This window comes from Odontomachus brunneus, unplaced genomic scaffold (assembly GCF_010583005.1).
Source record: "Odontomachus brunneus isolate Ranch 3 - 2012 unplaced genomic scaffold, Obru_v1 Obru_scaffold_039, whole genome shotgun sequence".
Classification (NCBI taxonomy): Eukaryota; Metazoa; Arthropoda; class Insecta; order Hymenoptera; family Formicidae; genus Odontomachus; species Odontomachus brunneus.
In genome coordinates this window covers 636996-650503 of record NW_022639489.1, presented here as the reverse complement: position 1 = coordinate 650503, position 13508 = coordinate 636996, and the positions used below count along the sequence as shown (strand labels likewise).

General features: G+C 38.4%; 1 protein-coding gene across 2 annotated transcripts in view; it reads right to left on the bottom strand.

Annotated features, from left to right (window-relative positions):
- Positions 1–13508, bottom strand: part of LOC116844153 (basement membrane-specific heparan sulfate proteoglycan core protein-like) — a 280015-nt gene that overhangs the window by 149784 nt on the left and 116723 nt on the right. For both annotated transcript variants that reach the window (XM_032815346.1, XM_032815347.1), the window contains exon 3: positions 10502–10656. In XM_032815346.1, coding sequence (XP_032671237.1) covers positions 10502–10656 — 155 coding nt within the window. The remainder of the gene's footprint in view (positions 1–10501; positions 10657–13508) is intronic.

Here is a 13508-nt window from a genome sequence, read left to right as displayed (position 1 = left end):
TTAAACTAAGTTTAAACGGAACCCTCTCCTCCCGTGCCGCCGGGGCGCCGTCGCGCGGAGCAGTTATATGTATTACGTTCCTGATCCGCCGCGCTAAATCAATTATCGGAGTTACCGGCGCGACGTGAAAGGACGTCGCCGGAATACCCTCTGTACGCACGGAGACGGGGAGGGTGGTGGTGGTGGTGGTATTGTGCGCTTTGCTTTTATTTTCGGGCGCTCGCGAGACGGCGGAGGATCGGCAAGAAACCACGGCCAAGAATAACGGTGGATTATGCAGTGGTGGCGGCGCGTCGGTACGCGCGCGGGACACGAAGGCTGCCAGTCGGCGGGCGACGGGGCCGAGGGGTGTTTAATGGCGGAGCCATTGCGTGCAGCTCGAATGACAATAACGCGAATGTAAAATTTGTATGACGCCGGTCGTTGCATTTCAGAGGGGGACAAACGGCCGTGTATCGACGGACGATGCACTCTGCAAATGGCAAACAGTTGATTCCGTTGAATTTTACACGTATCCGTCATAATTCATGTCTGCTTTATTGATTTGGAGAAGCGGGACGCGCGGTATCAGCGTGAAACGCGCGAATTGTTAAATGCAAAGCGGTATCGGCTTACGATGCTCGTCTGCTGCCGCCGATTTGTCATTTAATACCGCCGCCAAGTGGATAAAGCGTCGGCTTTGGTGTGCCGCGCCGTTATTTCTCTTCTTTCTACTCATGATTGAAATACACTCGATGCGCGCGAATATATTGCGCAGAAGAGGATTAAGATATAAAATAACTATCCACATTACTTGTCCCAGTTACCTTTGTATAAAAATAAGTCACTAAAAAGTATTTTTACTTATTTAAATAAGAAAAGATTTTTTTATAAAGTTTTATACTTTAACTTAATTTAGAAAGTTTCCTTTTCTATTTATTTGTGCTAGTTTTCTTTTTATGGCTTATTTAGATAAAAAAAGGACATTAATAAAAACAATACACTGAGAGAAATTTTCTGATAAAAAATTAATTATAATTTACCGATATTTTTATGAAATATCCGTTTACTCCAATTACTTGGATTTGTAGTGTATCCCATTGCATGTTTTTAGCCGAACGGCCGATTCCTCATCGGCGAAGGCGAAGCGGATAGGGTGTCGCGCGAAAAGAGAGGCCGGCGATTCTCCTGCCCCCTGCGCAGAGCAGCACGCGCTTCTGCGATCAATTATGTCTAGTGAAAATGCAAAGCCGATTTACGCAATCAAATGCTAGCCCTTGTGGCGTGTATCGGGAATTCCTTCGGCGGTATCGTATCGCTTTGGCGGCGCGCGGATACACGATTAAGCCTAAGCCATTCCAACTATTTCAGATGGTACATGCGATGGGAAGGGCCCGATTAAACGGATCACTTCCGATCCATTTTACAATCAAGCCAGCCGCGGTCCGCCTACAAGCCTCGCTGCGCTTGAGAAATGCGACGTGCTCCTGCCAGCATTTCTTTCCGGCCGCGTTGTTAATTAAACGCAAGAGATACGTTGAATTCGCAATATATCATTTCGTGCGTTTGATGTCGCTAATAAATATATTTATTATATCGATCGTCCAATCTCTCGCTCGGAGTTGTCAAGGAGTTGTTACTCTCGACTTTCCTCTTCCGCTTCTAGCTTGCATGCTGTTCGGGATTTTTAATCCTTCAGCACAGGACTTTCAAAATTTAGATTCTAGTAAAATATTCAGGTCACATGTCTAAAACGACAACCCAAGAGATCAACGAATCAGCGCAACTAAAAGATTAACTGATTCTTGAAGCTAAAAAAAAGCTATGCTATATTTTACTATTTTTCTGGTTGACACAACCATTCCTTTTTCCCATGTACAAAATGACAGCATAATCAATTGCTGTAGAATGTCTCTCTCGACTTATTCCTCGGCTGCAAAATTCTATGATAATTTTGTCTATAAAATTCTTTTCATCATATGCTTGCGTACAATATAAATTTGTAATTAAATATCTCGGAAACGATCGTCGAAATTTCTGCGACACGTTGCTAGTTCGATTAACTTTCGCATCGCGTGCATATTATAGATTCGTCTTTTATTCGATCAAACGCTGAAACATCTACTTAAGGGGACTGGAGGGTCAGATTGTCTGAAAATCCCTTGTTCTTTCACAATTTTTTATGACAAACTGAATGAATATGCGAAAGTGTTATTTTGACGTATATTTATACAACATATAAAGAGAAGAAAAATATAATTTTGATGATAATACTCAATATAAATGTATATGGTACATGCAGTTAAAATATATTTCGTTTTTATTTTCAAGATCGTCATTTTGCAGTAATATTTTGACTCTCGATAGTTCAATTAAACTGAATTTTAAATAGAAAATTTCCGTAAGCTTATCGTTATCGTGTGAATCACTGACAAACTTGAGAAAATATTTAATTTTTTTACTATAAAAAAACTGAAAATTTTTAACAATATTCCATTAAGATATTTGAAATTTTGTTAACTTTTACTCAATTTCTATTATAGTGGTTCACATGATAACGATAAACTTACGGAAATTTTCTACCTTAAAATTCAGCTTAATTGAACCACCGAGAGTCAAGATATTACTGTAAAATGACGACCTTGAAAAGAAGAACCAAATATATTTTAATTGCATGTATCATACACTTATATTGAGTATTTGATCATCAAAATTACATTTTTCTTCTCTTTATATATTGTATAAATACACGTCAAAATAACTTTCGCATATTCATTCAGTTTGTCATAAAAAATGATGAAAAAACAAACACGATTTTCAGGCAATCAGACCCTCCAGTCCCCTTAAACGTCCAGATTTTCGAGTTAGTTGAAATACACGTAAGAACGCGATTGTCAGAATTGACCGTAATACACAAGGACTGACCTAAGGACGGTCTTTTAACGTCGCGTCCGGCGGTTTATTAAATTTGGCGATTGCCCTCGCGACATTTGTCCTTTGATCTTCGCCAGCCGTCCGTCGATCTAACCGACGCCCATGTACATACGGGCGTATCTACTGCGAGACATTTGTGCCGTTTACGTGTGTGCTACGCGCGACAAGTATATCATAGACGTGTAGTGGCGGGCGGTCCGACCCGATACTCTCTGCAACCACTTGGCCGGGTATGCTTGATCGGTTCATTTGCCAGCACTGAGGACGCGCAGTCGGGGGCAGCCACCCTCGCAATCCCCGCTCTAACCTGCACTTGCTTCTTCCGCTGTTCCAGGCCCTTCCGTCTGCCAATTAAAGGCAGCCCTTGCGCAACCAAGACGATCGTTAGACACACGTCCGTACGTATACCGGGTGTTTCGCGCTACAACTTCCGAAGTCATACATCTTCCTTGGAAGCTTGAAAGATACGGGGGAGATATTGCACGCGCGCGAAATGAGTCAATCAATAAGAATATAACGCAGCTGCACTACATCGCCGGAAGAAATATTTTCTCCATGTCTTTGTGTTTGATATTTTTGATCTTGAATCACGGAGAAAGTTGCAAAAGGCGGGCAATTTACTTAAGAGACGTGGGAATAAATATCGCAAAGTTTTGGTGCCTCTTCCTGAGGAGGAGCAAATAGTTAATAAAATTATGCTTTTCAGCGCGCGCGCGCGCGCGCAAACGCGACGTTTAACATCAAATATCTTCATAACTAAGGACTTTTAGCAAGTCTTATTAAGATCCGTTTGAAGTTAAACGGAGAACAAAGTTCCACTGCAGTTATGTTGCTTCAAAAGCTCGTTTTCAAAAAATCCATTCATTTGCCGCGGCATTTTTCATTGCTTATAACTTCGAGACTGTCCCCGACGTTTTTTCTCTCAGGAAAGTTTGTTTCGCATTTCCAACGGAACTCTGGGACGCCCTGTATGCGCAAATGCTCTAAGCGGATGAACAAACACACGGACACGCGGATGGACACACAACTCGACGCGCGCAATCTCGGGAATTTCGAGAGCGACTGAAGACGAGTGGTTTAACGACCGCCTCTCTTATTACTATTGTAAAAGATGCCTAGTGACGCGTTGAAGATAGAGGACAACCGGCCCGTTGCAAAATAATAAAATTCCTTGATTGATAACGATGTTTTGTACTGTCCTATCGAGGTTGCCAGCTGTTGCGCGTATCCAGGACAATTGATCGCGCTCGTTATGTGCAAGGCTCGTCGGGGATAAGAATCTCGTTCCGGTGAGATCTGTATCGCGCTTTCAGAGCCTTCTCGTATCTTCTTCGGGCGCAGATCCATTGTGAAGTATTGTTGAGAGTACTGTTGTCGAAACTGCAAAGATTAACCTGGTAATGACAAGGCTCGATCTCCGGGATGTTAACTATACAAGGTGGATCATACTCCATAACTTTTTTTCAACATTCCGTCAGTTCCTGCCTTCAAGATTAAAACTTTAAATTTTCGCTGCATCCAAATTATTTAAATTAATCAGAATATCAATTTTATTGATTAAAGAACAACTTTGTAATCATCGTGAGCAAAACATTACAATTCCCAGGCCTGCAAACTTGAATCTCCAATCTTTTGAATCTTCTCCTCTTCTGTTAAAAAAAGGTGAAAAAGTGAAGGTTTGACTAAACAAAAGTTGATTAGTGATTATCACAAAAATTGCAATGCTAAATTAGTAATAATCACAAAACTACAATAGTTAAATGATCACATTTTGAACTTTCTTCTCTTTTGAAATAAAGGTGACAAAAAAGAAAGTTTGACTAAACAAAAGTAACAATTACAAAAAATATAATGGCTAAATAATCACAATAAATTTATATGAATGTTGAAGTTTTACGGTTACGAATATATCAATATAAGCCGAAACTGCTGCCACTTATCTGCGACCTGCGACAATCTACGAGATGAAAGAAGAGTAACGACTTCTTGAGAACCAAGACGAAAACTCAACTGAAAGCTACTTAAGACTTGTAGTCATATATCTATCAGCGTTGTTTAATGTCATTAAGCAAAATGAAGCGACAGTATCAATATGCACATTAAATTCATTAAAATTGCACAATAAACAATCGAGGTTTAATGTTATTAAGCTTAAGGTACACTCATGTCTTATCTTGTCATTCTCTTTTCGGATTAAGGAGGTTCTAGAATTTCACTAAATGAAAGCCTGTAATATGTGCATGATAAGAAAATTAATCGAATTAACAATGCGTCACATAAATTCAATAATCTTTGCCATATCGTTTCTGAGATGTTTAATTATAAATTTATCTTGCGCAAACATACGTACACGGAGAGAATATTATAGTGAACATTATTATGAAATTTTATAACTGAGGAACAGATCGACATTCTATAATGATCTTATCCTTTCATTTCATACGTGCTACTTATATTTTAAGGACTAAAAAAAATTTACTATGTTTTTAACGAAATTACTATGTTCCTTAGCAAGATAAACTTTACTCAGTTTATTTCCGTGTTACTTAAAATATATAGTAAATTTAAAAAAAATTTATTTGGAAAAGAAGCTGTTACGTATTCTAACGCGTAGAACCTTTGTAACACAACAAATTTGTCGTAATTTAACATATTCGTACACAAGACAATTGTTTAAAAAACTGTCATGATAATGAAATAAATAGTTAAGTATATTTTAATAAAGTATAACATAAGTTTACCGCATGATAAAGAGAATTTAGATCTTTTGAGAGATTTTGAAGAATATTCGTGAAATTGACAATATGTGAATGGAAACATGGCAACGACGCGTACATAATAAATTAACACCGGTTCAGGAATAACTTCATCATGTTATTTCTACATGTATTATTCATTGTAATACAGCATTTATGGATTTCCAATGGAAATTAAATGAAGCTGGTCATATAACAGATATAACAACAAGGAGCACATTTTATATTCAAATTTCTTCCCTCCCGATTGGTGTCAACATCAAACAGGTGTTTTGCATCTTTTATTTCGTTTACTTTTAAAATAAAAAACGACCACATATTATGATCTTTACATACATATTATCTCACCAAATTGTCATAAAAAATAATTTCTTCGGTCATTTTGAACGATTTTATTATTAAAATGACGAGAGAAGAGAACCTCTTTGAATTATGTGGATCGATGAGAGTCGGTGATGCTTCGTTCAAAGCGTCGACGCTGTTTTGTCGAGCGAAGTGAACAATACTGCTCGAACGCCTGAAATTCGCGGACGATCGCGCGCGCGATCAAATTTGAACGAATAATATAATCGACGCGCAACACGCCCATTCGTAGAGTAGGCGCGTTCATTTGTGTGTTATGCATCCTATGACGCAATAATACGCGAATATGCAGTGCGAGGTAAACATTAAACCTCGATTGTTTATTGTGCAATTTTAATGAATTTAATGTGCATATTGATACTGTCGCTGCTAATCCGGATAAACAGCCATAATTATGCGAATATTTACGTATAAATAGATCGGTTTAATACCCAATGCGCAATATTCCGGAAGCTGCGCGGCTCAGCAGAAGTCAGGTATTATAATTGACGTAAATCAGCTGAGAAATGAGAGCGCGATTTTATTAATCGTGTGATCGTCCGCTTGGAACGCGCGGCGTGCCGCACGTTCTTGCAGGCTTGCGAGCTTGCGAGCTTGCGATAAAAGCCGAACGTCGCGCGAGCGCGAAAGAAGAACGACAAATTGTCGCGACCGGACGAGTGCGCGCAGACGCCATTTACACGATAAGAGAATTATTCCATCAAGACACTTCATTATCGCAAAGCGCGAAGTGTTAATGAACCCAGGGACACGCGTTCCCTTTCGCAGAACAGGCAACATGGTTGAGACAATGTAAACGAATGCGCAAACGGTCCGACGCCAGGAATACACAGGAACAAACAACAACGGACTGTGAGCAGCTCGTTTGTATTTGCAGACAGTTACGGGGAAAGAAGCGCTCTTTGCTAAGCTGCGCAAACTGCTCGAGATTGCCGTTTCGATTAATCTAATCGACACGGCTCGATCAATTTCAAGAATTGTATTTGTCGAAAAAGAAAGTAGACATCGGATAAAATAACAGACAAGAGAAGAAATGTTTAATTTTTCATGACTCACATATCGGTCTCTTGGATATGAAATCGATGCTTTTTCGAGGCCACAAACATTATTGTGCGCGAGCACTCTAATTAGAAATCAAGGTTTAAAAGCAAACTCTTGATATATCCCACTAATTAAACATCGGCCTCACAGACTGAGCATGAATCTTTGTGCGAGATCTTAAAGAAAGAGATTTAAAAAATCACGTGGCAAAATTAAGCATATATCGCCCATATCGTGAAAATAATGAGAAAATTGTGGAAAAATTACGGATCAATCTTAAAATGATCACGAACAATTTGACTTTGATTCAGAGTCTGGATCAAATGCTATTCCACTTTGATGTGTAGATCTAATAAATATGATAACGTAAAATGACGCTTTAATAACGCATTAATGAATACAATTATTTAATACAATAATATATCATTAATACGTCGTGCAATATCATTAATACGTCATTTTTACATCATTTGAACTACTTAAAGCACATGTATACAAAATTGAGATTTCTGTGCCATTATCTTTTAACGATCCTTACTAAAAATTGGAACGTCATATATTTTCACAGTACATGTTTTAAAACTACGAGGTAATAAAACTGTGATGTCAAAGTAAAAATATATTGTTATTTAACTTGTATCGCACATGCAAGGTGTCCGGCAAATACGAAGCTTGCCGTCGTATATTTGTAGATTTGATAAATCTGAAGAGAAAAGTCCCTTATCATTTTGCAAACAACACGCAAATTGTTGAGTTAACGATGAAATAAAATTAATTAACGATTGCGTGCAATCTTTCATCAATCCTCCTTGATTGATAAAAACTCTTCATGTCATTTGTTATTCATTGAATTATCACACTGTATATATTTATTAATTATGCACTGTATATATTTATACCTCACGTTTTCATACGGAAAATGGAAATGTTAGCAGTATTTCTGGTTTACAGTAAATTTTTTCACAAGGATTACACGCGCGCAATGCATTCTTAGATATAAAAATTTTTAATTTCGAAATTTTTTTACCTCTCTCTCTCTCTCTCTCTCTCTTTCTCTTCAATTTTCAGCAGAAAATCTGAACACGTAGTACACACATTTGGAGCACGTTTGCATGTGAATGGTATGCGGTACGCGCGGTGTGTGCATTGGCTATTAATAACATCGCAATAAACATAATCTCGAACAAACAACTAAGTTAAATGATGGTATTCCATTACAAGTGTCCTAAAGTTGGATCTCCCGCGAAGCGAGGATTGAACATTTGACTTCCCGCGCCATGCCTTCGGTACTAGCTCGTTAAAGTTTAACGACCCGTTAATGCTTGTCGAAGATAATACCCGAAACAATTCGTGTCGAGGATCGATAAGGTTTAACGGCGCGATAAATATTCTTTTACGGACGGCCGTGAAGGTGCTTCCAGTATTAGAATCTTATCGTCGGCGAAATATAAAAAAGGTGTCGATCGTAATCATGGACTTTTGTTTCGAGTTTAAAATGTGTGGTTTCACGCTATTTTCTGCCGAGAAGTGGGAGAGAAAGAGAGAGAGAGAGAGAGAGAGAGAGAGAGAGAGAGAGCGAGAGAATGCGATTGTTTAATTTGAAATGAGATAATCTTACGGCTGTTAATTGGATAGCGACGTTAAAGGACAGTGGTGTTTCCTACGGGCACCGTAATAACGGCGGGATTTGCATTTAATCAGACTCGGCGAGCTCCTCGCTGCTTTTCTTGTCGGCCATTGTAAATACAGCGCGGCAGGAATGTCCGCGCGCGTTTTTATCGCGCTGCCATTCCGCACGCAGAGTCCGTGAAAACGCCGAGCCGTTCTGCCGCGCCTTGAATCGCCCGAGTTCCTCCCTCCGACTGTTTGCAGTTACAAGCGGACCTCTCGAGACAGGGTTATTGTTCACTTGTCGAGACTTTGAGAGTTCCGCACTCCATTTGCATTCTAACGATAAATGTTCTTCTAAAAGGGATTTCCACGACGTGCGCGAAGTTTCCGCTCTGCTCCGCCCACGCGCGTGCACGCAATTGCACTGTGACTTTGCAATTACGCGATATTAATTGCGGTATTAATAACGGCGAGACAAATATTTGTCGTCGCCTAGATATAAGTCACAAGGATGATAAATCGAAGTGTTTGTACTTTTCATTATGTTGTTCGCGAGAGAGTAAACACGTTCTCAACTACGAGGCACTCGATTCGTTTGTCGATTAGCGCTCGATTACAGTAAATACACACACATGAATATTGTAGCAAAAATCGCAAACAGAACTCTCGTAGTCTCAAACCATACAGAATTACGATCGAAATTGTTATATAGAGTGTGAGACGCTATTAACTATTGCCATCTGGAATATCTCCACTATTTTGAACAATACGCAAGAGTAATGCCTACAAAAATTGTATGCTTACGAAGGAGGTGTTATTTAAAAATTTCGATATAGCCCAGTTTTAAAAGAGAAAAAAGCATTGATAATTTTCACCACAGTATTTTCATACAACATTACACAAGTTAATCAAATTTTCAATATATAAGGTGCAATGTACTATTTGCGTCAGAGATTTCTGTAAAAATTGAAAAAGCTTGTATTTAGTTGTATTTTAGAGGAAAAAAGTATCATATATAACGTGATTTGTTAAAAAAAAAGAAAAAAAACAAATCACGATATGATATCGCTTATTCCTATCTGTAACGCCGTTTTGGCGTGGAGAGCCGTATTTCGTTAGAAAGACTCTTAAACGTATTTTTTTTATCGATATTTTTCCATAGCGTGCAGTTCTACAATTTATGCTGGTATATAGAGCCGTGCCACATACCATAATCTGGGATCTCTGTTTCAGGTATTTCAGAGTAACACGACAACTGAACGTTGCACGGGAACTACGGAACTGCGGAAATTATGTTCTATCGTTTTTCAAACCAGCAATCTCGCAACATTAATCAACGTGATTAGTTCTCGAGATTAACTTTAAACACGGCACGACGGTTCGACGTGCCGAGGTGCGAAGTAATACCGCATGAGGTATTGCGCCGTGTACGTTCGACAGTTACCTGCTTTATCGATCAAAATATAAAGTTCAATCCCTTCGCCTCAAAACTATGGAGTATAATCGCGCGATTCCGCTCGATTCTATACGAAATATATTCTATACATTCATCTATAATTACCCTCATTTATCTATCCCTCGTTCATCTTTATTTATCCTTTATCATGTCGTTATTTGTCATATCATGATACTTTCGGTAGACGAGTAACGGCATAATGAGACTAATACCCCTTCGTTACCGGCGAAATAACGGAAAAGCGCCGGGAAATCGAGGAGAACCGATGCATTTCCGACGGAAATTTCCTTGGATCTCCCATCCGACGTGCACGGGAAAAACAATGGTTACGTGGTAGATGTAGCAGGAAAATATTACTCACCCTACGCTCGCCTGAATGCTTGACATGACAATTCAGCTCCGCCGTCTGGCCGACGATGGCAGTGACATTTCGCGGTGCAATATCGTCGAAGTGGGGCTTGTCCCAGGGTTTTGTCGGCTTGCTCCCAGCTACTACACTAGCGAGACTGGAGCCACCTGAGACAAAATACGACACTTTTACGCCGATCTCGAGAAATACGTCATAATTCTGCACGCAAATATCGCATTTTTTTCACGCTCCTTCAACGGATCCGATAAGTCATAAAAATAGGACGTTCGACAGACAAATTAATGCGTGTTCAATTCAAAAATATGTATAGTACGTACATTTTTGTACAGCATTTGTAACTGTAGTCACATAGAAAAATAATTACTATAAATTATAGTCAAGAAAGTCATTCTTTCTTTAATTCTATAATGTTAGTAATAATAACTTTATATATATATATATATTACTAGCCAAAATAGTAAGATCGAGGTCCCAAGTAACTATAATTTTAATTAGATCAATCGTCTTTTTTTCCTTAGTCGCGTACAGAAAGATTATCCGCGTTTTTCTGAATTTAGGAACGTATCTGTTCGTATCTGTACTGTTCAACGGGAGAATCTTCTAATCGAAAAACAGATACTTCCATTAGATAAGACGGACACGTTCCCAAACTCACAAGAAAAGGCGGACTAGCTTCTCTTGCGCAATTGCACAACATGTTGACGTGTGTACATATAAGCATCGCGCGAGCGCGCATATGGCAGCTAAAAATCATCGAGGGAATTGTTGTCTCAGGCACGGCAAGGTGTATCGAGGCGCTTAACAAAGCGCGCAAATCCACGAATAAATCTTATCTAACGAAACATTGAACGGGCTGTATAACTCACGCTAAAGTCAAAGTCGAAGTTAGATGAATATGGAAACTCAGCGTGCCGTACATTCAAACGAGATTAGACGCGAAACCCGCTTTACAACATCAGAGGCTGCAGCCCGAGTGGACTGAAAGTTTCTGGGTTGTGCATGCCGTGGGTAATTGTAATAAGTACTTGATTAAGCCCGAACTTCCGAGAATTATAAAGCGTCACGCCATTACTCACGACTCCCGCACACACAATCGCGCCTACATTCGCGAAATACCGCGTTGTTCGCGCCAAGAATACCGCCGTCCTCTTTGATCTTGCGCCGGCGCAAATAATCTACAAGTTACCCAGCCTGTTCACGATTCTACTCTCGTCTAGATCTTGCAACTCAAGATGCGGTGAGTTGCAAGACAATTTAGACACTATGAAGTTGAGGGTCAAAATGGAGAATACTATTGCCGATGTACTTGCGTAGCAAACATATAATTGATAATATAATTAGGAATACTAAATAATAAGAAATAATAATGTCTAATATCTCAATAAATTTATCAATAAATAGTTAATATTATGATTAATTAACATGGAGCGATGAACTTATCAGATACGTCGTGAAAGTCAATGTTTACAATTGAGTGTATAATTGCAAGATATTAATTAGTGATTTATTGATCTTATGTGTATTTAATTGGCCCAAGAAGTATGTTGGCCATATGTTTCGCTTATATATTTATCGTGAGAGAAACAATAAAAACGAGATCGGTAAAATATTCCTTTTAGAGAACATGAGTACTTTTTCTTGAGTCTCGTTAAAACCGGAATAATATTACAATTAAAAATGGAAAAAGCTGAGTTAAGAACTTCCAAGTAGCGTCTCGAAATGATATTAATATCCTCTATCGTGAGAAACGAAACTCAAATGACGTGTTATTAGTTAAAATGAAGTTCCCTGCAAATATATGATAGTCTGTTATATTTATATAGTCAATCACAACAATTAGTTGCCCGAGAAGTTGTAACTTCGAGATTCTGAAAAATGTACCATACTGGTGTCCACTACATCTAATGCTTTATACATATTATACAAAAACTTTGAACGGACTGGTAATTAATAACGCATCAACATCTCTATATCTAATCATCTAACATCTATATATCTAATCTGGATCGTTACATGTTAATTTACATGTAATCTAGTGCACTTCTGATCGTATCAATTACAGAGCACCTGATCAACAGAATACTAATTAATATCTTGCAATTATATACTCGATTGTAAACATTGACATGATCTGATAAATCCATCGCTCGATATTAACCAACCAATAATATTAACCACTTATTGATAAATTGATTGAGATAATTATATATCGCGATAAGCATACCTATAATATACTTTCTATTTGAGTTTACATGCGGTTACACATTGATTCTGCTTTCTCGTGGATTTTCCAGACTTTTTATTTCCACTGTATCGTCCTTTATCGAAACATAATATCAAGTATAAAATATTTCACAATATGTTTGTAATATATACCGCCCGGTATAATAGCTTTAACATTTTTCCCACTAGTCACAATCGAAAATGTTAAAGCTGTTAAGCGGTTAAAGCGGTGTATAATGCGCTTTGATACATCGTTTCAGTTCGTTTCAGTTCGTTTTCCCCACTAAATACTTTTATTCCTCGTAATATCAACGCATTTATGCATATTATTGTTTTTGCGCAACATACATACATTCCAGCGAAAAGTTCACTGCCGCGAGCTTGTTATGTGAGAGGCATCTGGTCACAAATATGACTGAAAATACGCCTTGGGGATATTAATTAAATTTAACGTTTGGAAACGGTCTCTGAAAAAATGTATCTCAATCCTACGAGCGGAAAATTGTCACTTTACTGTTGTTTATATCATAATAATAATAATTCGATGATATATTAGGACCTTAACTTAGTTTCCGCCCAAAAAATACTGAGAAAAAGCATTTATTGTAAAATATTTATTTAAATTATTTCAATGAAAGTATTTTCCATCACTTTCTACAACTTTTTGCCATCTTTCTGGCAACTGGGCGATACCATCTCGATAAAACGATGTTTGTTTCGAAGCAATCCATTCGTCCACCCATTCTCGCACTTCTTCAACATTTCGGAAGCGTGT